This window comes from Colossoma macropomum, unplaced genomic scaffold, assembly GCF_904425465.1.
Source record: "Colossoma macropomum unplaced genomic scaffold, Colossoma_macropomum, whole genome shotgun sequence".
NCBI lineage: Eukaryota > Metazoa > Chordata > Actinopteri > Characiformes > Serrasalmidae > Colossoma > Colossoma macropomum.
This window is the reverse complement of record NW_023494787.1, coordinates 42,280,859-42,302,888: the sequence shown is the minus strand read 5'-3', so window position 1 is coordinate 42,302,888 and position 22,030 is coordinate 42,280,859. Positions and strand designations below refer to the sequence as shown.

At 38.5% G+C, this 22,030-nt stretch overlaps 1 protein-coding gene across 2 annotated transcripts; it reads right to left on the bottom strand.

Annotated features, from left to right (window-relative positions):
- Positions 1-2,131: 2,131 nt before the first annotated feature.
- tecra (trans-2,3-enoyl-CoA reductase a) lies at positions 2,132-22,030 on the bottom strand. 2 transcript variants are annotated; one of them, XM_036567419.1, is made up of 12 exons: positions 21,921-22,030; positions 14,941-14,991; positions 14,046-14,097; positions 13,894-13,938; positions 12,371-12,474; positions 7,166-7,281; positions 6,583-6,688; positions 4,450-4,522; positions 4,300-4,343; positions 4,154-4,211; positions 3,988-4,076; positions 2,132-2,794 (listed from the first exon to the last, which is right to left on the bottom strand). In XM_036567419.1, the coding sequence occupies exons 1-12, from the start codon at positions 21,933-21,935 to the stop codon at positions 2,621-2,623; spliced, it is 927 nt and encodes a 308-aa protein (XP_036423312.1). In that variant the 5' UTR covers positions 21,936-22,030; the 3' UTR covers positions 2,132-2,620. The 2 variants fall into 2 exon arrangements, with proteins under 2 accessions (XP_036423312.1, XP_036423311.1); XM_036567418.1 differs by lacking the exon at positions 21,921-22,030 and having other exon boundaries at positions 14,941-15,525.

The window sequence follows — 22,030 nt, the reverse complement described above, 5'->3', positions numbered from 1 at the left end:
GAACTGCCCACGTCTGCCGGCATGTCTTGTGCTTCGTGCACTTTTCACCTGAATCACTGTGTCGTTTGAATTATACAGTCATTAGTCAAAATGAGAATACTGCTACATAGGTACTACTTGCAAGCTGAAACTTGTGTGTGTTCAACTGACAGTCTCTCCAGAAAACCCCACCCAAACCAGCAAACTGTGTAAAATCTGTGGTTTTGGCAGTAGAAGCTAGAAGCTGAAAGGTGTTATATAATAGTGTTGAAGCAGCGTATAGTTATAGTAGCAGCAGTACTTTCACATAACATCATAATTCATATTTTGACTACTTAGTGACCTCTTATTCAGTGGACCCAGTGACATTTGAGGAAAACATGTACACTGGACAAACTGCATCAGCTTGGGAAAATTAGTGTTTACCACAGGGTGTGATTTTCTTTTTTTTTTTTAACGCCGTTCATTTTTCTGACAGAACTGCTTATGTGGGCATGTCGCCCACTGAAGACATGGCATGTAATCCCACTTGTTCTATTGCAGTGATGAAGAGATTTAGACTTATATGAGGACATTTCTACTTCCCTCAGGATTAAACCTGCCTTTCTTCACTGAAGCATCAAAAATGCACTTGATATTTTGGTGGTTGCTTTAAACGGAAATTCCACTGATGTTTTTTTTTTTTCTTTTTTTCTGCATAATTCAACTGTTGAGATGTAAACAGTCATTCTGAGTGGTTTGAGGTGAAATGGTTCATTGTAGAGAAACATTCTGACTGATTTCTGTACAGTGGTGGGGAACAGGAACCAGGGGTCACAATGTCCAGTATAGGTTTCTCTTATGTAATGTTGAGAATGGTCAATAAACCAGTGATAAATCAGACAGTGTACTTGTAACCATTTAGTGTAAACTTAAAAGTGAGGATTTTTTAGAGGCATTAAACTCTTCAGACGTCTGGTTCCTATCACCAACACTGTGAACAATTCTGTAAGTTTGTCTAGAACAAAGCATTTCAAATCAAATCACCCTGAATGACTTTGTTTACATCTTAACTATTGAATTCTGCAAAAATCTTGAAAAAACTGGTGGAATTGCCCTTTTAGAATGCTCTGTGTTTCTGATGCAATCGTACATGATCATGCGGAGTAGGTTGTATCCAGTATTGGTTTATTAGCTCAGCTAAATTGCTTTCTGTTTGATTCCAGAGGCTTACAATATTAAGATTTTCAGAATTAAAATGGCTGCAAATAACAATCAATAAGCTACTTGTCATCTGGAAAAGAGCACAGGGCTGGAGAAAAGAGCAAATCAGCTCCACAGTTACTAAACACCAGTACCTTCCCTTGCTGACTTAGCGAGGTGCAGAGACAATTACAATGTAGTGTAAATGCACAGTCGGCTGTTGCATCATTTTATATTTCATTCAGAAATATAAAATGAGGCAACTATACATGCATAATTAAGACTTCTATCTGTGATTCTCATTAAACCAGTATTCAGATTACATCTGTTAGGTGCTTCTGTGAACTACACCGTTGTTTTTTCAGGGGCAGGTAGTGTGGTCACTGAATTGTTCCAGTCATCCTAATTTCCCCTTCACCCTGAGAGCAGTCATGGTCCTGGAGATCTACCACTCTGCAGTGTTTAGTTCCAACCCTAACCTACCAACACCTGATCCAGGTAATGAAGGCCTTCAGGGAAATCTGAGTATTAGAGGCGAATATGATCTGAGTTTTCCAGGAAGGTAGGTCTCCAAGACCCTGACGGAGCACCCCTGCTTTAGAGCGTTTGAAAGCCCCATACATGGTAAAAGAAAAGGTACTGAAGCAATGGCCCATTGCCTCCTATTATAAGCGTGCTTTGGTTCAGTGATTTTCTGGTACTTTTCTAATTACTGGGAAATGAGTTAGAATTACTGTCCATGGTAATCCACAGTGCAACATGGAAGCCCATTCCTGCCAGGTAGAGGAGAAAAAATGTTTTTTTTCCTCTGTTTCTGGCAGCACTGTGTAAAAAATATTGATGTAAGTTTCCTAAAATAATGACTTATATTCTCAAAATATTTTTAAGATATATTTTGAGAAAGTAAGTAATTATTTTGAGAGACTAAGTCAATATTTTGAAAAAGCAAGTCATATTTCCAGATACTCAGTCAATATTTTCAGAAAGTAGGTCATTATTTTCAAGATACTATGACAGTATTTTGAGATACAAAGTCCATTTTGAGATGTTAAGCCAATATTTTGAGAAAGTCAATGTTGTGACACAAATATAGAAGGAGGGTGAAAAAAACTCCTCTAACAGGCTTCCATACAATACAGATATGGCTAATCAGGTTGAAAAATGCTGGGGTTTCTATTTACCCTGGTGGTGTTAGTTCTTTTCTGAAGCGATATCCCATCACAAATGTTGTTCAGTTGCCAGTTTAAATTGTGCACAGAGTGATATGAGCTCTCCTGAGGTTGCATATGCAAAATCTTTCCTATTTTTCCCAATTAAAAGTGCCAAATCTAAGATCAGCTGCCATTTATGCAGTCATTCATCAATGATCTGGGAGCTGATTCTGAATTAGAAGCCTTACTTTGAGATGCTTCATACAAACTGGCCCAGTACAGCAGTGTGTAAGTAAGACAGAAAGAGTCTACAGGACGAAGGGCAGGATGGGCGAGCGCAGTGTTGGGTATTCTTTAAACTCCCTCAGGTAGCTGCGGTGCTTGCCTTTGGCCCACACGGTCATCTGTATGAAGCCGACGATGGTGAAGAAGGCCACAGGGACGCACTGCGTCATCACGGTGAAGCCCAGCCAGGAGCCCACCTACAAGAGCAATCACAGCACTGAGGCTGGATAGACAGCACATTCACTTATTAATGTACCACTCACATTATAGTGGAGAACCAGCACAGTTGACCAGCAGGGGGCAGCACTGCAATAAAAAGTTAAGCTTGGGTGTCAAACTGTGGTTACACTGCTGTACAACACATCTTGGTTATCACTGGCTCAGCAACATGCCTGAGTGACAAAACAATAGATTTTAGCCATCTGTAATGTGTAATATGCAACATTTTCCATCGAACTATTCTGCTGCTCCTCAATCCAGTCTTGGCAGCAAAGGCTAAACTTTGAACACTTGCTCTTCTGGTACACTAGGAGGCGATGTGCGGGGAGGGAGTGGGAGGGAGAAGAAGTCTAGCTGTTCACTCACAACAACACAAACCATAATGGAAAAGTGGTGATCAAATCTCAAGGCACATATCATGAAATTACAATAAAACAGATAACTTATCATTCAGTAACTTGTTGGTGTTCCTTGATGATGATAATAATAATAATAATAATAATAATAATGATGATGATCTTAAGTGTCTAGGTTATAGTATTTCAATCTACACTGTTATTTTTGTATAAAATGACCACAATTATTAATATAACAAGTGATTGTATAATAATGAATATTGATTGAAAACACCTGACTCTAATTTCAAATTATTGCTAATCCCAAGGGTCACATTCTATTGCCACTCACAGATATGTAATATAGGATCATTTCCCTCAATGAATGAAAGACCAGGTCTAATATTTTTGTCTCATTTGTTTAATTTGGTTCTCTTCATCTACTTTTAGGACCTATGTGAAAATCTGATGAAGTTTTAGGTTAAAGTTATGCAGAAATATAGAAAAATCCAAAGGATTCACAAACTTTCAAGCACCACTGTATATATCGCTGTTGGAGCAAAACCTTGTATCTCTATTTCTCAGTTTTTGACCTAATTTGAAAATGCCGGATACCGTTTACAATATATGTAAGTTTCATGATGAATGGCTCAAAAGAAACATCCCAAAATGACTTGGAAAAAAAGTCTGGTTATATATAGGTTTTTTCCTTCTGCTGTAAAGTTATCATCTTAGAGATACAAGGTTTTGTTCAGACAGCATCAATCAATCATACAATCTACAAAATCCTATTCTCATTGCTGAAACACCATTCTTATATGATAAGCAGCTCTCACCTCGTATGTGTAATTTGGGCATGAAACGAGTGCAAAGATCCATGTGAAAGGATTCTTGGTTGGATATGGAATCTTCTTGGTCTTAGAACCTTGGACATAAAACAAACGGTGAGATCTTGCAGGTTTTTGTGGCCTTCGATTGCAGGCTTTGATTGTAGGAACTTACCAGGAGGTTTGAGATTGCGGAGAGTGATGTGAATGGAGAAGCTCCCCAGCTGGCAGAACTGTGACAAATCAAAGAAACACATGACGAGAAAGACCAGTCAGTCTAAACGTAAAACAAAGGGAGTCAGTAAGCAAAGCAATGCTCACCAGAAAAATCCCAAGCGCTGTCTTCACTTGCTGCTCCCCGTAGTCTAAAAACAGAGAGATTCGCTCCGTTTCACTGAGAAAGCTGCAGAAATTGCCTTTGATTTGAAGCCAAAGAGGCCAAAATTAAACATGGCGGGAATTCTTACTTACACGGTGGTGTGTAGAGTGGATGGTTTATGTAGTAGGCCATCCACGCAGCAAAGCACCAATAGTACAGACAATTCTGAAAGAGAAAGAGGTTTGTTAGCCTTTCTGCTCATTATACTAAGGCATCAGGTGGCTGAGTAGCAGAACTTTGGTTTGTGCTCTGTGTAACCCATCAAACACTTGTAGCTCCAGTGCTGCTGTACAGTTCAGACTGTAGCCCATTTGTTGATGCACAATTTATGTTAGCCACCCCCTAGCCCTTTGTCAATGGTCAGCTTCTGACCACGGTGCTTTTTTTTTGTTGTACTCTCAACCTCAACAGTGACATTGATGTGTGTAAAAACCCAGCCACACCTCTGTGCCTGATACACTCATACATGCACTGCCATGTCAGTGTCACTGCTGTGCTGAGAATGAACCGCCACCCAAACAACATCTGTTCAACAGCAGCCTTGTGGTCAGACACTGACTAACAATGAAAGAGGTAGAGGAGGCTGATAAAAGGATCAACAGATGGGCTACAGTCAGTAATTGGACTAGTACTAAGATGTCTTAGACTGGTATTACATGGTGAAACCTTTATGCAAATTGTTGCATTGTGTGAGCTGCCTGTAATTTCATTTCCACAGCAATTAAAAAACAATCAAAGGTGCAAACAACACACAGAGTTATTCCTCTAGTCAGCCAAACTAGCAGCTCGTATTTTTGATACACCGCATCAACCTCACTATAAAGCCACATAAAGGTGAAATTCACATATTTGCAGCATTTTTAACATGTTTTTATGTTTTTCCACCTGTCACTGCAGTTCTTTTTGCTACACATCTGTCAGTTATCTGTCTATCTAGAGTTTTTTATCTGTTGTGTGTATCTTAAGCCTTTGAAAATGAATGTTTTATAGCCTACTTGATGTCTCACTCATCCTGACCTAGAAGCTCATCACAGAGTGCAACTCAGTCTCTCTTCCCATAATAATTTCCATACTGTGGATAGTAATCTGAGTTCTGTGACAAAACAGGGGATGTCAAGTGTTGAGAAAATGAATGTAGCCAAAGTACGAAATACAGGTGTCCTGAAGGGTCCGGGACCCCCTAAGTAACCTCTTGGACCCCTGAATGTCATAAAATCAAAATTCTGGGAGTCCCTGAAAATAAATTTATTGTGAAGTTATGCTGTCTGTTAGAGAAAAAAGGTGATTAAATGCAAATTCAGACAAGGGTCATTGTTCACCTACAACTGGCTACAGCTGGCACGAGTAACTAGAGATGCAGCACTGGTCTGCCTCAGGGTGGCGCTGTAGTAAACTGGTTCACTCAGTTGTATGTATGCAGTTTGCCCAGGATAAGCTACCTCTGAAAAACAGAATGGTGTAGCATATTTGTAAATTTGAAAACTTGCCCAACTTTGCAAGAGTTTGGTGGAAAGAGTGAATTGTTACTAATTTCTCAAAATGAAGACCCAAGATGAGACATGTAAGATCTCAATTATGAGCTCACTACCAAACTAGAAAAGAGCATTTCTAAAAGACGAATTGTTGAACACAACATATTTTTGCCACTGATGCTAGCATCAGCACCGCTATGGGGAGTGAGTTTGCAGCCAGTCAACGCTGGAGTAGCCAGCCAGCATGGGACTCCCCCAAATAGGCTAAAGAAGAAAAGTGGCAGGAGCAGTCATTTTACAAGCTGTTAGCATTAGCTGGCTAGTCAATGCAGCTGTTAGAACCCTAACTGTGAGAACTTTAATTGTTGACACGGCTCAGGAACCTAATAAAATGAAAAACTACCAACCCTGAGTGGGCCCAAAAAACATCTCCTGTTTTATTTTCTTGCCCACTGATCTGGTGAAAGCAATGGTTTGAAAGTATGTTTTTGAATGTGATCATGTGATACGTTTTGATTGACTGTTTCCTGAAACTCCGACACTTGCAGTGGTTGCAGATAAGTGTCATGGGAGTTGCAGGATGCTTTACCTTATGCAATTCATGCACACTTTAGTTTCATGTAGTTTTCAAGCACCTGAAGTTGCATGTAAGTTTCACCGTGTTAATTATTTAAACTTATTCATCTGCACAGTAACAATATAACATCAGAATAAACACAAACAAACCTAAATACAATAAATATGCTGCCACACCTTGAAAATGTTGCGCAGTGGCATGGTGCCCTGGCAGAAGCGATGGACAAACAGTGTTTCCAGGATCCTCTTTGCGTAATGGAAGGAGTGACACAGGCATGCTAGGCTGGGGAGAATGGACAGAGGAGTGACCGAAAGCCATCTCAGAAGAATGGAAGAATGCTGTTTTAAGAGGTCAGTTCAGAATAGCTTTGTCCTTCAGAGAACACAGTTCATGCACTACAGTTCCAGTGACATTCAGAGGAAAAATATATGCACAGTAAAACACAGGCTTTGTGCTCTACAGGGTGTGACAGCAGTGATTTTCACAAAAATCATTCATTTTTCCCAAAAGAAAAACTGCTTAGACTCAAAGTTCCTGATATAGGCATAAAACCAAATGAAAACACTACTTCAGAGGTCTATGATATAGTTTGGTATGATCACATGGTATGTTATCACTGTTTTGATTGGCTTTTTCTTTAAATTTGTTTTACAAAGTTTAGAGTTTCAAATAAGTTTAAATGTATCGGTTTTAAATGGAGATTTTACATTTACAGTTCCATTTAGCAGAGTGTCTGGGTGAATTTGATGGGATACTCACTGCACGACCCAGTGTTTGCTGGTTGTGAAGTCGTATTTGGGGGCGTAGATGAAAGGCACTCTGAAATAGAACATCAGATAGATGAAGAGCGGCCCAATGCACTCAGTGAGGAACACCTGGAGAGAGGGAAAGAGATGTGAAAGGTATGGAAGCCTGTTTCTGCCACTGAGGAAAAATAGAAAGCTACTTGGTAAGTCATATCAATGAGAAAGTTTCCCATAATTATGTCTTAGTATCTCATAATTACTACTTAGTATCTCATAATTATGACTTGCTATCTTATAACATGAAATCTAAAGGATAAAGTCTTATTATTTTGACTTAGTATCTCTTAATTATGACTTAGCATCTCATAGTAATAACTTTGATGAGAAAATGTTTTCATTATTATGAGATAATAAGTCATAACTATGAGATATTTTTTATTATTATGAGACACTATGTCAATTATGAGATACTAGGTTATAATTATAAGAGTTTTTGTTCCAACAGCAGCGATATGTGGAATCCGGGTCACTATGTTGCTGTCACAAAGCTCCACAGGGACCCCTGAGGTGCACTTTCACCCCTGCAGCCGCAACCCCACTCACTATGTAATTCGTTGTTTTTGAACAAATCTTTTGGGTGAGTGAACTGAACTGATTCAGTACTTTGAAAGATCTGTAATGGTCAGCTAACTCACGCTGTTCTGTTATCTATAACAATGAACAAGAGTATGATGTAGCTGCTGCTACTATTTTTAGCTCTACAACACACTTCTGCCCACACAGTGTCAAAAACCAAGTCTATTTGAAATCATTTAACAATTTAAAATGCTTTGAGGCAAGATTGACATGATTTAGGCATGCAGTTTGCACAGTGCTAACCTGACAACTACAAGTTTCCATTGTTAGCTACATTAGCCTCCAAAAATCTAAGCGAAGCGAACATCTGACACCAAAAACTGATCAACTAAAGAGGGGAAGAAGGGAAATGTAGGGATGTACCATCACTTCAAGGGCATCAAATGTATTTTACATGCCATGTAAATTAACATACAGTTAAGGAAGTGCTATTGGACAGGTTTTGCTATGTAGCCTAATCAGTGGTTGGATAGCAACAGTTTCAAACTGTAGCTAGCAGAACTGTTTAGTTAGTCTGTTATAGCAGTCCATTGTGTTCACTTGCTTTTCATTGTTGCTGAAATACTGAATTTCCATTGTCCATTGGTCCTGTACCTGTCCAGAATCAGGAAACATGCAGAGAGTGGCCTTGTCCCAAATGGTGCCCTAAGCCCTGCAGTCCTTCTCAAAGCCCTTACTTTGGTGATGTCAACAGCGTAAGGCCAGAGAGGGCAAGAGACCTTTGGGGTGCCAAGTTTAGAAGTGGACATTTGAGATCGGCTGTACCCGGCTAAATGATATCGTTGTTTTTGTTTTTGAATGAGCTAATATGCTCAAATACAGTGGATCAGTATAGATTACAAGCATAATGCGGCTCAATCATAAGAACTTAAATTAATAGACAAATGCATTTTAGCTCACATCTGAATGCTCTTCTCCACCCTGTTGGTCAGGCAGCTGTAAACAAACCCCTCCACTCTGCATAGCACTCGCTGCATCTTCAGGGATTTTGTCAATGCTGAATCCGCATCACCAGGGTCCTCACCAAAGGCCAAAGTAAGAGCACATTGAGAGCAACTCTCCAAAGTGTGAAATGGGACACCCAGCGGCAAGAGCCTGGGGGCCACTGGCCAGAGACTCTAAGAAGGGGCTGGTTGAAATGCAGGGATGAAATTGTTCTAATTTTTTTTTCCAAGTTTTAACTTTAAATATATGACATGCACTCATTTGAGTGCAAACATAGTCAGTGTTTATTGGCAATTTATTAGCAATCAGCAGTTTGTCACCCCAAACCACAACTATTACTAGTACCACTAATAATAAAACAATTATAATTAAATTAACACTACTACTACTAATTATAATAATAATAATAATAATAGTAGTAGTAGTATAAATTCATAGCGTGTAATAAATATTTTGTGTTTAATTAAATTAGTTAATCTTCATTTAAGTAGCTGCAGGTAAAGTGTTGGCAAAATACACACCTAAATCTGTGTTTTCATTGGATTTGTTTGATAATTCCATTAATTTCCTAATTCTGACACTGTGTCTACCACATTTCATGAATGAATTCACAAAAGTAGATTAAACAAACTATTGGTCTAAATTAGAATGATAGCTAAGTTGGTCATACGTAAATGACAGCCATGCCCATTTAGTGTGCAGTGTTCATGGTGCTTCAGATTTTGAATGGTTCCTCTTGTGTGCAGCGCTATGCTTTTGCTATTTAACAACAAAAAGTTGAGTCTTTTTGCCTTTTTACCATGTAAGCATCATTATATTGCTTATGTTGGGTAACCAGCCACAGTATCTAGTGGGTGAAGCAAATCTACCCATCAGATGAATATATTTATATTAAAAAAAATGCAGGGTGGATGTGATGTGCCAAATGAAGCTGTCTGATGTTTGAGACTCTTGCCTTATGGCCTTGCAGGCACATGCAGCTTTGTCAGATGGCTGTGTCAGCGTTAATGCATGGTAGACTTGAAGTATGGGTGCCTACTTTGTATGGTGAGCTACTATGTCACTGGAACCAGATCTACTGTATGTGCCAATAAAACCTGATTCTGACTCTGATTAAATGAATAATTTCAATGATCCCCTTTAAAACACTACGCCCCACAAAAACAGACTTCAGGGCCTGCAGCGGTGCCACTACACAGGACACACAGGGACAGGCAGTAAGTGAGTAGGAGGTTAAGGGGATCAACACCTGGTGGGAAAACGGGGCCATGGAGATTAGATGTACTCAGAAAGAGGATATGTTGCTCTGAAGGTGAGAGAAAACAAAACTAGAGGACGGCAAATCTCCTGTATGGTAAAATAACTCACACACATACACTGTTAACCTCCATAGCCGAGGTCCCTCGAGGTGCATATATGCTTTGAAACACATTTTCTTACATTTTGTTTAATTTCACAAGTGGAGCAGTTCTGTCATAAATGAAAATTGTAAACTTTCAGACGATGCCACTTTGGCCTTTGACAGACAGAAGTGCAAAAAAAGAAGTGTATCAAACCTGTCATAAATCAAATGTTAGTGTAGTACATTGCATTGCTATATTCATACAAGCAGTATTGGGCAATAGGCTCAGGCAGCAAAGAAATTTGAAACTGTCTCGCCAGTAATTCTGTTTTTGGCAGTAAACAAATATAAAATATAAAACACTATATAACATTAAAATAAATAAACTTAATTACAGTAAAACATAGTAAGACTGGCTTATTTTCAGTAAAGTTGTAAAATGTCGGTTAGAATGAACACTGAACACTGTTTTGGTTCCTGACGTCTCGCTGCCACTCCAGCCATTACAGGGATTTGTTAAATTTCATGATTTAATTTAATGAAGGATTAACAGATAAACTAGGTATTGGATGTTAACACAGGGCTTCCTCAAGGAGAGGTCTGGAAATGGTTCAGTCTTGTTAGGCCAGACATGATCTCGTAACGAGAATCTGGGGACAATTTAGTTTTGGTGCTGGATTGGAAACAAGACCCACTCCGACTCTAAAACCCGGCAAATTCCTCTAGTCTGTGCTTTTAAGCAAGATGGTGAAACACTGACGTTAACTAATGGAACTGTTCTTTTTTCTTACTAACCGTTCCTTGTAAATGGTAATGTTCATTTTACAGTGTGTAATATGTTCTTTGCAAACATGACACACTTCTTTATGCTTAAAGACCCAGGGAAGCTAAATCTGTGTATTCTTTCTAATTTGGTTTATCTTGGTCTTGCAGGTAAACAGTAAACATGTACTTAATATACCCTTTGAATAATGCTTCTATGACCAATAACTGACTGATATATTTCACCATATTTAATTCTTCTCAATGTAAACTGAGCGGTCCTAATCTTGGGTAATGCTTCCGTAAGCATTCCCCTAACCAATCACAAGGCTGATGTCTCTTGCCCCGCCCACACAAAACAGTTTCAGAGTCAGAGAAACTAAGCGAGCTAAAGCTAACCCAGCATAAGCAAATTTAGCAAGCTAGACCACATGTCTGTTGCTGTCTGTCACCCTTTTATTCGTTTATCCATATGCCAGCGTTGTTTGTATGTCTGTTTCATCATTCGGTGCTTCGTCCACCCGTTTGTTTATCTGTTTGCACATCTGTTTATCCTTGATTTTTTCGTCCAGTTACCATCACATAAAAGCTGGATAACAATTTTAGTTCTGTTTGAGGGGCAGAGCAGGCTAAGAGTGTTTGACAGCGAGCTGTCAATCAAGCTGCTCTTTAGCCACACCCACACAGTTCTCCGATAGGTCTCACCAGCGTTTTTTAAGCCATGTTTTATTACATTAATATCTTATAATTTTCATTCAAACTTTTCTGGATGTTTAATATAAAACTCAAGTTTAGTATCATACAAACTTTTTATATATATATTTTATTCTGTGTTCCCTGGGACGTTAATTGGTGTTTCTGGGGGGCTTTTCAGCCCTGCTAACTTACTATGAGCTAATGACAGGCTTGTTCTATATTAGACAATTTTGACAAGCTCACCATTGCCCAATACTTTGAGCTCCATCTTCACAAAGCATTGGATTAGTATAGACATTCCACTCTCAGTTTGTTCCCACCTTAATTAGTCTACTTTCCCACCCACATTTAGCCCAAAATTTCTTATGGGATCCCCAGACATTCTCATTATGAGATGATGTCTGGCCCATGAGACTAGAAATGGTTTAGCTAACTCACTTGCATACTTCTGCACAGTACTATAGTAAATATACTTAAATACATAACTAATTAATACAGATGTACACATATGTATTAAGTAATTCATTAAATATAAAATTATGTTAAATATTACAACAATTATTGAGAATAGAGCCCTGTGATGGACTGGTGACCTGTCCAGGGTGTATCCTGCCTTCCACCCAATGACTGCTGAGATAGGCTCCAGCTCCCCCTGTGACCCAGAAGGAGAAGCGGCTTAGAAGATGTGTGTGTGTGTGTGTGTATTGAGAATAGAACCTTGCTGCTGGGTCGACCAGCCTCATTTCCTCCAGTTAGAGTCAGTAGGGATTCAGATTGTGGGTGAATGCATGACTGTCTGTGTGTTTTTTAGGTTAAGTGTTTCTGTGCTCCACTCACGGTTCTCCAGCTGATCTGTGATCCCAGGTCTCTGAAGTAGAAAGTCGCTGTGGTTCCCACAGGAAGCAGCTGGAGCACCTCTTCATCTTTCAAGGGCTTTCCCTCTGAAATCACACAGTAAAATAAACCACCACTAATGCAGCTCTGGAACACGGACATATTTTCCACTTTTTACAATTCAGTTTTGTCCCTGCACTTTCAAAGTTAGCCGGAAGTTGTGGGGAAATCTCTAAATAATGCAGGTCAAGTATTACTGCTGTCATAATCAGGATGACAGAAATGTAGAAATACATCTGGAGGACTACATCACTGGCAAATAGAGAGGCTAAACTTATTTCCATAGTTACACTGCACACATTTCCATTATAATACAACAGCCATTTCTGTTTTATACTACACCCATTTCCGTCATTACACTACACCCATTTCTATAGTTACATTAAGTCTGTTTCCATGGTTGCCTGCACCCATTTCCATCATTATGCTACACCCATTTTCATGGTTATGCTACACTCATTTCCAAGGTTACACTAAGTCCATTTCCAATGTTAGGCTACACTAATTTCCATGGTTACACTGCATCCATTTCCATGTTTATGCTACACTAATTTCCATAGTTACACTATGCTCGTTTCCATGACTACACTGCATCCATTTCCATTGTTATACAACAGCCATTTCCAGTTTTATACTACACCCATTTCCACGGTTACACTACACCCATTTCCATAGTTATGCTAAGTCTGTTTCTAAGGTTACACTACACTCATTTCCATGGTTACACTGTACCCATTTCCATGGTTAAACTGCACCCATTTTCATGGTTACGCTATATTCATTTCCAAACATATGCTACACCCATTTCCAATGTTACACTAAGTCCATTTCCAATGTTGTGCTATGTTATGTTATGGTGAAGTTCCACGGTTACACTGCACCCATTTCCATGGTTACACTACAACCGTTTCCTTGGTTATGCCATAACCATTTTCATGGTTACACTACACCTACTTCCAAGGGTACACTGCATCCATTTATGCTACACCCATTTTCATAGCTATGCTAAGCCCTTTTTCATGACTACACTATTCTTATTTCCATGGTTATTCTACACCTATTTCCATGATTACACCATATCAAATTCCATGGTTAAACTGCACCCATTTCCATGGTTACACTATACTAATGTCCATGGTTACGCTAGAATACACCGAATAGTGAAATGAGCTGACTTAGTTAGCTTACGTTAGCAGATTGTTGCCATACCAAACTCGATCTGTGCTACAAGCTCCTATTACTAAAGTCAGAAAACACCTACAGTATAGAATGATTCTGTATGTATATGAGATTGTGTCAACAATACAGTGTGACAAACAGCTCTACACAGATAATATGCAACTTCATGGTGCCCCCCTCCTGCATTTCTGAAACTAAAACTACCCCCTTGCACTCAGCTCCTTATAAATCAATGCAACACATGAGGACATATTCACAAGCAGCACTAAGAAACAGGATCCACTCACTGGGGTCCAGGCACAGCGACTGCCTGGCAGGATACCAGCGCTGATCTGGAGAAACAGAGTGAACATGGAATAGAATGTAACACTGACACATGGCCAAGCAGCTTAGCATCGTCACAAAAGGTTTTCAATTCCAATTCTGAAAAGTAACCTACTTGATTTGTGGAACATAGACTTTATGTCCAAAATAGTGGCAGAAGGTTCAACCTGCAGAGAGAGGATAATGTTTACAGATGTTCCCAGTACTGTGCAGAACTCGAAGACCACCCTTCATTCATTCAGTGTCCACTCTTTATTACAGTTTCCATTCTCTGTCTGTGGAGCTATTTTTCAACACCTCCAAAGTTTAGGCTTAGACTATTCTTAATTACAAATTTAGACTCATAAGTCCATAAAACCTCACTCCACATCAGATGTACAGTTTCAGTGTTTACATGCAAATTCTCTTCATTTTTGTCCTTTTCTCAATGAGGCTTCTTGACAGCTACACATCCTTTCAGTGTTGAGTCATAGTGTTGAGTTGTCTTCTCACAGTGGAAGGATGGACAAAAACACCTGTGGATTTTTTCAGACCTAAAGCAAAAGTGGACCTTGATCTTCTCCTCTCTCTCAAAAATAAAAACTTTGAGTGCTGTCAATCTGATAGTGACCATTTTGTTGGTCTACCAGCTCTTTGGAGTCCCATTTCTCTGTATCTTTAAATCAGTTTGTGAACTCTAGGTATGAAAAATCCTGTGTTTCACTATTTACCTTTAACTTTCCTCATTTTTGTGCAACTGAATTATGTTATATCTAATATTCACAGAAATATCTCATGAAAAATTGTGGTCTTTTTGTATGGTACTGTAGCTAGTATGTCCAATATATCTCAAATACTAATGTTTTAGTAATAAATGTAGTCCATTTGTACCAACTATAAAATGTGTGTGACCACATCAGACAAAATACAAGTTTCTCTGGGGTGAAAATTTGGTTTAAAATGTAATAACTTGCACTGTAAAAGCTCATGTAAGACACTGACACACTGAAATGCACGGCCATGCACAGTACCTTGTCCAGCAGCAGCAGTTTCTCCTTGGTCTTGGCGTCCAGGATCTCCACCTCAAAGTAAACAATTCGTTTAGGCTTTTTGGGCACTTTGGGCCTGCTTTTAGCTGGGGCAGATGCTGAAGCAGCCTCAGCCTTGCCCCCCTTTGCCTCTAAAGCCAAAATATCCATTACTGCTCCTCAAATATAACTCCAGAGGTCCACACTGCGGGTGGTTGCAAGTCTAAACCAGAACCCCTCCAAAGAGTATCTCTGTTGTGGCCTTCTTGCAATGGAAGGTTTTGGAGCTCTCCCTGATTTTTCTATCGAGGTCTCTGTCTTCCCTTTTCAGTCCAGAGAGGTGTGTTAAGTCGAACGTCCGGCCATGAAGTGAGTGGAAAATGTCTCCTGCCCCCTTAACACCTGGGGGGCTGCTTGCTCACTCCAGTGCCCTTGGGTCCACCAGAAAACCTCTGAAGGTGAAACCTGAGAGCCCCAAGACATAATCTACGACATGATTTTCACTCAGCTAAATATACAACCCCCCTGCTTCTCCGTACCTCTGCGAGCCAGAGCAGTCCAGCAGAAGTGGCCCTCATGACTCTCTTGCTCAGAGACTATTCTGAAGCAGAGTTTGGGCCAGAGAGAGAGAGAGAGAGAGAGAGAGAGAGAGAGAGAGAGAGAGAGAGAGAGAGAGGGAGAAAGAGCTGGCCGCATACCAAAGTAGCACAGGACGTTTCTCCACCAGCCTGCTAATGTCACTTGATCCATATCATTCTACTGTTGGACTTGAGTGACTCTACTGTAGATTGACTCAAATTATTTAACAGCACAAGCCAATTGCTTTTAAACGATCTATGTTCTACATTGTTCTTGCATTTTCATTCTTGCCCTGAGCTCCACTTATGATATTTGGCTGGTTTTATGTACTAATTATAATAATTCATTTGTTCATGACCATTTTACAACCTCTCTTTATTCCTGATAATTAAACAGGTCGTTTTTGTTATTATGCCTTTGAGACTTGTGTATGTTAATGAGCTCTGTTCTGATTGGTTGCTCTGTATTTTGCCTCTTTCAAAAATCAGTCCAGGCTGAAACACTCCTTATAACGTCTGTGTGAGTGGGTGGGGCTAAACTGCTGTAGGCTGAACGCATATGTAAATGTGTTGGTTTTTGTGACATCACAAAAACAGTGAATTCAAAATGGGCTGTTTTTTGCAGTTTAGCTTCATTATTTTGATTGTACTGACACAGGAGTGAATGCTATGTTTTTAAACTTTTAACAGTCTTTACATACAACATCAAACTTCAAAAAAGTGATTCAGTTATTATTCATAACATGGGCACTTTAAGAAGCTGAGGTCCAGTATAAAATTGCTTCGGCCAAACTGAAAAATGTAACCATCACTACATCTGCTGTAAACATTCCTACGCACCTCTTACAGAGAGACCATAGTAGTCTCTAAAGCAAGATTTCCTGGTTTGACGCCTTTAAATCTCAGGCTTATTACATATTAAGGCTTATTATTGAGTAACTACAGGAACTCCAAAGCAAACTCGTTAAGCTATTCTTAGGTTCTAGAAGTATGTTATAAAACTTTGGGCCATGGCCATTTAAGGGATTAAAGACTAGGAATACCCCCTTCTGATGATGTATGTTGAAGGTGGAAGTATATTTTGAAAGACTACAGGTGCTTTGGGGTGGATACTTGGGGGTGGGCTGTTTGATTTTTTTCACTAGCTGGCTGAATCATTTATTTAGTAAGAAAAAAAAAATTGACCAATTGAGTTCATATATATATATATATATATATACATATATATATAACCAGGAAAATGTCAGGTGGCGCAACCACACATTAATTAATTAAAATTATATTGTATATACTAGTCTTTGTATTTGGACATCTGTGTAAACCTTTTTTCCTAGAATTCAATGTTATATTTCTGTTTTTTTAATGAATTAACATTATTATTATATCACATTTTCCTGGTTTTCCTGGGGTCAAACTGCCTGACTTGGTAAACTAAGCCAGCCTAAACTTCACTCAAAATTAACAGTTTCTTCAGTATTTGTGAAAGGTCTACCAGGCTTGGCATTGTACCATGAAGATTACTTGGGGTCTTCTTCATGGCGCAATACTCGGCCCACTCTTCTTAAAGGTATGTCAGAATAAAAGTCCTTTGTTCTCAATTGTGCCATGTGTCGCTTGAGGAAAGCAGAATTTACAGTTAGTTGGTTATCTTTAAAGCTTTATTTTTCAACATGTTACGATTTGAAAACTTTCACAGTTTCATAAAAAAAACATGCCAAACTATTTTATTCAGAATTCTTTATAACTGAATTACATTTTTAATAGTTTACTTAATCTGCTTATATGGTTGGATGGTTGCACCAGCTGACATTTTTGACTTTTGGAGGCCTAAATGCCCAAAAGGAATTTTGATAAAGCATGTAGTGTAGAATAATATGACAGATGTAAAGTACTTATGAAAATAGTTTATAGGAAAATATAATGGAGAGAAATGCAATGATGTCATTGACCCATGTAAAATCCTGCATCTTGGACAGCCTTCCTTGCTGATCAAGAGATGATGCAATGTGGGAAATATACCCAGTTTAAACCTTTGAAACCCCAGACTTATTACATGCTGATACCACAATGCAAAGTGGGTTATTCTTAGGTTATAGAATTGTGTAATAAAAGTCAGGTTAAAATTGTTTTTAAAAAATAAATTAAATAAAAACAAATATTTTAATATGCATTTGTAAAAAGTACAAGTGATTTTCAGATATATTATGGTTGACACCAAATAGTGTCCTGCTCATTCAGATTTGATTTACCTTTTGGCTCCATCAAGTAAGAGTTTGTCATTTTAAAGAAAAACAACACTGTTTGAAATGTCCTTGCTCTGGTAAGAGTAATGATCCTTCAAAATCATTGTACTTCCTGATCCACTGCCACTGTCTACTGGGTCCTAGGGTCCTACCTATCTACACTGGGATCATATGCAGGGTTTAGAGTTCGACTTGTATTTTTGGCATGTTACTCCTCATCGGTTACACGTCCTCTAGCATGCAGAGCATCTGATGGGGCAGTGCAGCCACACTGCTGCACCCTCCCATTTGCCCGCAACCACGTCAGCAATTTAATCTAGTATTCTGCAAGCACTTCACTCAGAGTGGTCTCCCAGGGGTCTCTGACATTAAGACCAATATTAGTGCTGTATAATTCTAATTTATAGTTGTCCATCAGTCTCGAGCAGATAAAGCAAACACAGCGATAGGCAAAGTGCCCCAAGTAATCCAGTTTATTTAGAGCGGCTTTTTAGCTTTACATCAGCTGTAGGCAGGCCTTGAAGAATCTGCAATAGTGCAGAACAGCGCACAGGCTTGGTTACGAGCATTTACACCTAAATTTAAAATTAAATCATTGAGTTTCATTTAGACTTTTGAAAAGTCTACAGCTTAAACTCTCCAGTGCAAAGGGAGAACTAAATAACATAGATGTCAACTGTCGGCACTGACCAAAATTACATATAATTGACTAATCTTGCCTAGCTATACTAACAGTGGCGTAACTATGGGCCCCAACATATATAAATGACTTTCAATTAATAAAAAATTATAGTATAATTTGTTGGTTGTGTCTCGAACAGGTTGATGTTCTTAAAGCATGACACTAGCATTTAACGTTAACTTAAATGCTTTCATTGACTATCTGTCTAACTATTTGTTTTGATTGCAATCAAGGTGTGAAATCCTGGGGGTCCGGGATCCTCTACTTAACCTTTTGTGCCCCCTCAATGTCCCTGAAAATAAGCTTATTATGAAGTTATGCTGTTTGTTAGGAAAAAATAGATGCTCAAATACAAATTCAGGGAAAGGTTATTGTTTAGCCTGTTTCACCTACACTCAGCAAGCATTGGTCTTTGGTATTCTCAGCTAACTAGAAATGCAGCACTGGTCTGCCTCAGGGTGGCGCTGCAGCAAACTGGTTCATTCAGTTGGGCCTTCATGGCCTAGCAACTGTTGCTATGGCCAGGATACATCTGAAAAACTTTACAATATGTCGTAGTATGTTTGTAAATCTGGAAACTTGTCCAATTTCGCAAGAGTTTGGTGGAAAGAGTGAACTGAAAGACACAAGATGAGATCTCAATCAATGTGTGGAAGACCACGTTACGAAACTAGAAAAGAGCGTTTCTGAGAGAAGAATTGGTAAAACAAATATTTTGTTGCCATTTACTGTGAGCATCAGTGCTACTATAATGAGTGAGTTAGCAGCCAGCCAGTGCTGGAGTAGCCAGCCAATACAATCCAAGTAATCCCAAACACATTCAGTGATGTTGATCTCTGGAGTCTGGAGTCTGGAGTGGACTGTCCATTGTTCTGAAAATACCAGCAGTCTCTTTGATTCTTATTTGATTTGCACGTTTTCCTCTTCTTTGTCTATTTCCTTTTTTCAGTAAGAGCTTCTTGGCAGCTACACATCCTTTCAGACTCATAGTGTTGAGTTGTCTTCTCACAGTGGAAGGATGGACAGAAACACCTGTGGATTTTTTCAGATCTGAAGCAAAAGTGGGGATTGATTTTCTCCTCTCTCTCAAAGATGAAAGCTCTTTTTTTTTTTGACATCGTCCTTCTTTCTGCACATGGATTATCTTATATCTAATCTTCTCAGAAATATCTCCTAAAAAATGAATAACTTGCATTTGAACAAGAATTAAATAAATAAAAGGTAGTCTCTGAGCCTTTCTGTGTGACATGTATCTGTCTGATATATTATTTAAAGAGAATTATGATGATCTTTTAAGATTGTGGAATGATAAATAATGGATATATTACACTGCAGGTTGTGAAGGATCTGTATGAGAAAAGTTACCATGGATAAGATGTGTTATGATTAAGATGGAGGTAAATAGATATGAGGGCTGTCTGTGCAGTGTTGATGTAAGTGAACTGGTGAGGTATGTTGTTAAGAAATTGGATCGTTCTGTGAGTCATGGATGTACAATTGTGTCAGTATCTATATTAGTGGCTTCAGTGCGATTTCCCCCCTATCCCCCCAAAACCCTGGCACCACCACCACAACCATGGGGTTTTACGTCAACATTCAGGAAAGCTTGTCTAACCTAGCAACACTTGATTAAAAGTGGGCAAAGCACGGTGTGTCATTTACCACTATTGAATTCCTACAAGTCTGAAACATGACTGTCCTACTAATGTACCAAGGCCAACATCTGAATAGAACATGTAATACAATGAAATGCTGGCACTTAGAAAGTGAATTAGCTTCAGTTCAGTACTTTCTTTGATTTGTCATTTTATTACTTGGTTTCCAAAAGTTTCAGAAAATATAAAGACATAAACTAGCGTTCAAAATTTAGGATCACTGTTTTCAATGTATTTTTGAAGGTCGCAGATAAGTGTATAAAATTATTCTATTATGATGCTGCTACTCTACAACTTTCACAGATTTCAATTAATCAGTAGTATAGCTGTAAAATAACTGTGTCCAGAATTATGAACAGATAAACAGAGATGCTTCTAAACTGCTGATTTTTATACTTGATAGTATGAATGGGTTAAACATTGAAACACAATTTAGTGAATTGATCATATTTGGCATTGGCTAACTACCTCTTTATAACTCATTGTTTTCAAGCTGAAAAGTACAAGTTGAACTAAATTATAATGCGGCTAGACTAGTAAAATTAGCTGATGTAGATGATTAGCATTTGTCTGTTTATCTCAAAGAGTTTAGATCAATTGTGTTTTAGCATAAACTTCAAGTCATATGTGATCTACTATGAATTTCTGTGGTGTTTAATACAGTTCTGTACAATAATAGTGTCATTAATTGCCTAACTATCTAGGCTGGTATGTCAGCTAAAAGGCTACCTACAGAGGAATATGTGAAATATGCCAATAACTGAGTAAAGTGTGCCAATAACTGAGTGAAATATGCTAACTCAGTGAAAAATGCCAATAACGAAGAGAAATATTCTAATAACTGAGTTAATTATGCTATAAACTGATTAAAATATGCCAATAACTGAGTGAAATATGTCAATAGCTGAGTGAAATATGATGAGCGATATATGCTAATAACTGAGTGAAATATGTCAATAGCTGAGTGAAATATGATGAGTGAAATATGCTAATAACTGAGTGAAATATGCCAGTAACTGAGCCAAATCTGCCCATGGTTAAGTGAAATATCCACTTGTAAACTGTACATGGCCTTGGAGTTACTTAAATTCTAAATTACTCAAAAGAATAAGCACTTAAGCAAACCAGCTGGAAAAAGGTCTATTCATGTTAGCATATCCAAATCATTCGTCCACTCTTTGGGAGTTTGTATGGATCCATACTGTCAATAAGGATAATGTTAACCATATTCTGTTGTATAGCATAGTATTTGGTTAAATCACTGTAGATGATTCAATCAGAAGACAGTGAGAATAAAGTTATGCTAAAATTAACATCCAGCTTCAGAAAGTGGTTGATCGAGACAGACGTCATTTAGAAAATTACTATAAATAAATATTAATGTATCTATTATTTTATGACTTCTTTGGTTCTCACAAAACCTGAAATATTTTTTAAAAACACACAACTTCAAATACCTTCTGGTGTCTAGCTTAAAGTATTTCACTCTACACTGTAAGTTATTATTAGATAAAATAACAACATGTGACAAGTGGTTGCATACTTTTTTTCAACCAAATCTCTGTATGCTGTTTGTGTAGCATATGGTCAGTTACTATAGACAGTATCTTTAACATGTTTTCATGTACTGAACTAAAACAGTTCAACTTGACCCTGGTGTAGGCTTCAGCACCTGCCCATTGGCGTCTACTATAAGGGTATTTTGAGTCAACAGGTTTTCTGTTCTTTAATATCATGGTAATTGTATACTACAGATACATAAGACAGATAGTTGGTCAAAAAACTTTGAAATATTCCTTTAAAAGAGAAAAGAACCAGGCCTTACCTCACATTGCCTCATAGTGTTGGGAAGGGTAGTTCCTCGAGGTATACTCAGCTTCAGATGTGTCTTCTCTAAACTCAGTGGATGAAAAGAGCACAACTTCACTGTGGATA

Coding starts and splice junctions, on each gene's coding strand:
- tecra (XM_036567418.1), bottom strand. CDS start 15,108: ATGGATATTTTGGCTTTAGAGGCAAAGGGGGGCAAGGCTGAGGCTGCT. Junction 7,282..12,370: donor CACAGATCAGCTGGAGAACC/GTGAGTGGAGCA, acceptor CCCTCTCTCCAG/GTGTTCCTCACTGAGTGCAT. Junction 4,344..4,449: donor TCCACTCTACACACCACCGT/GTAAGTAAGAAT, acceptor CTCTGTTTTTAG/ACTACGGGGAGCAGCAAGTG.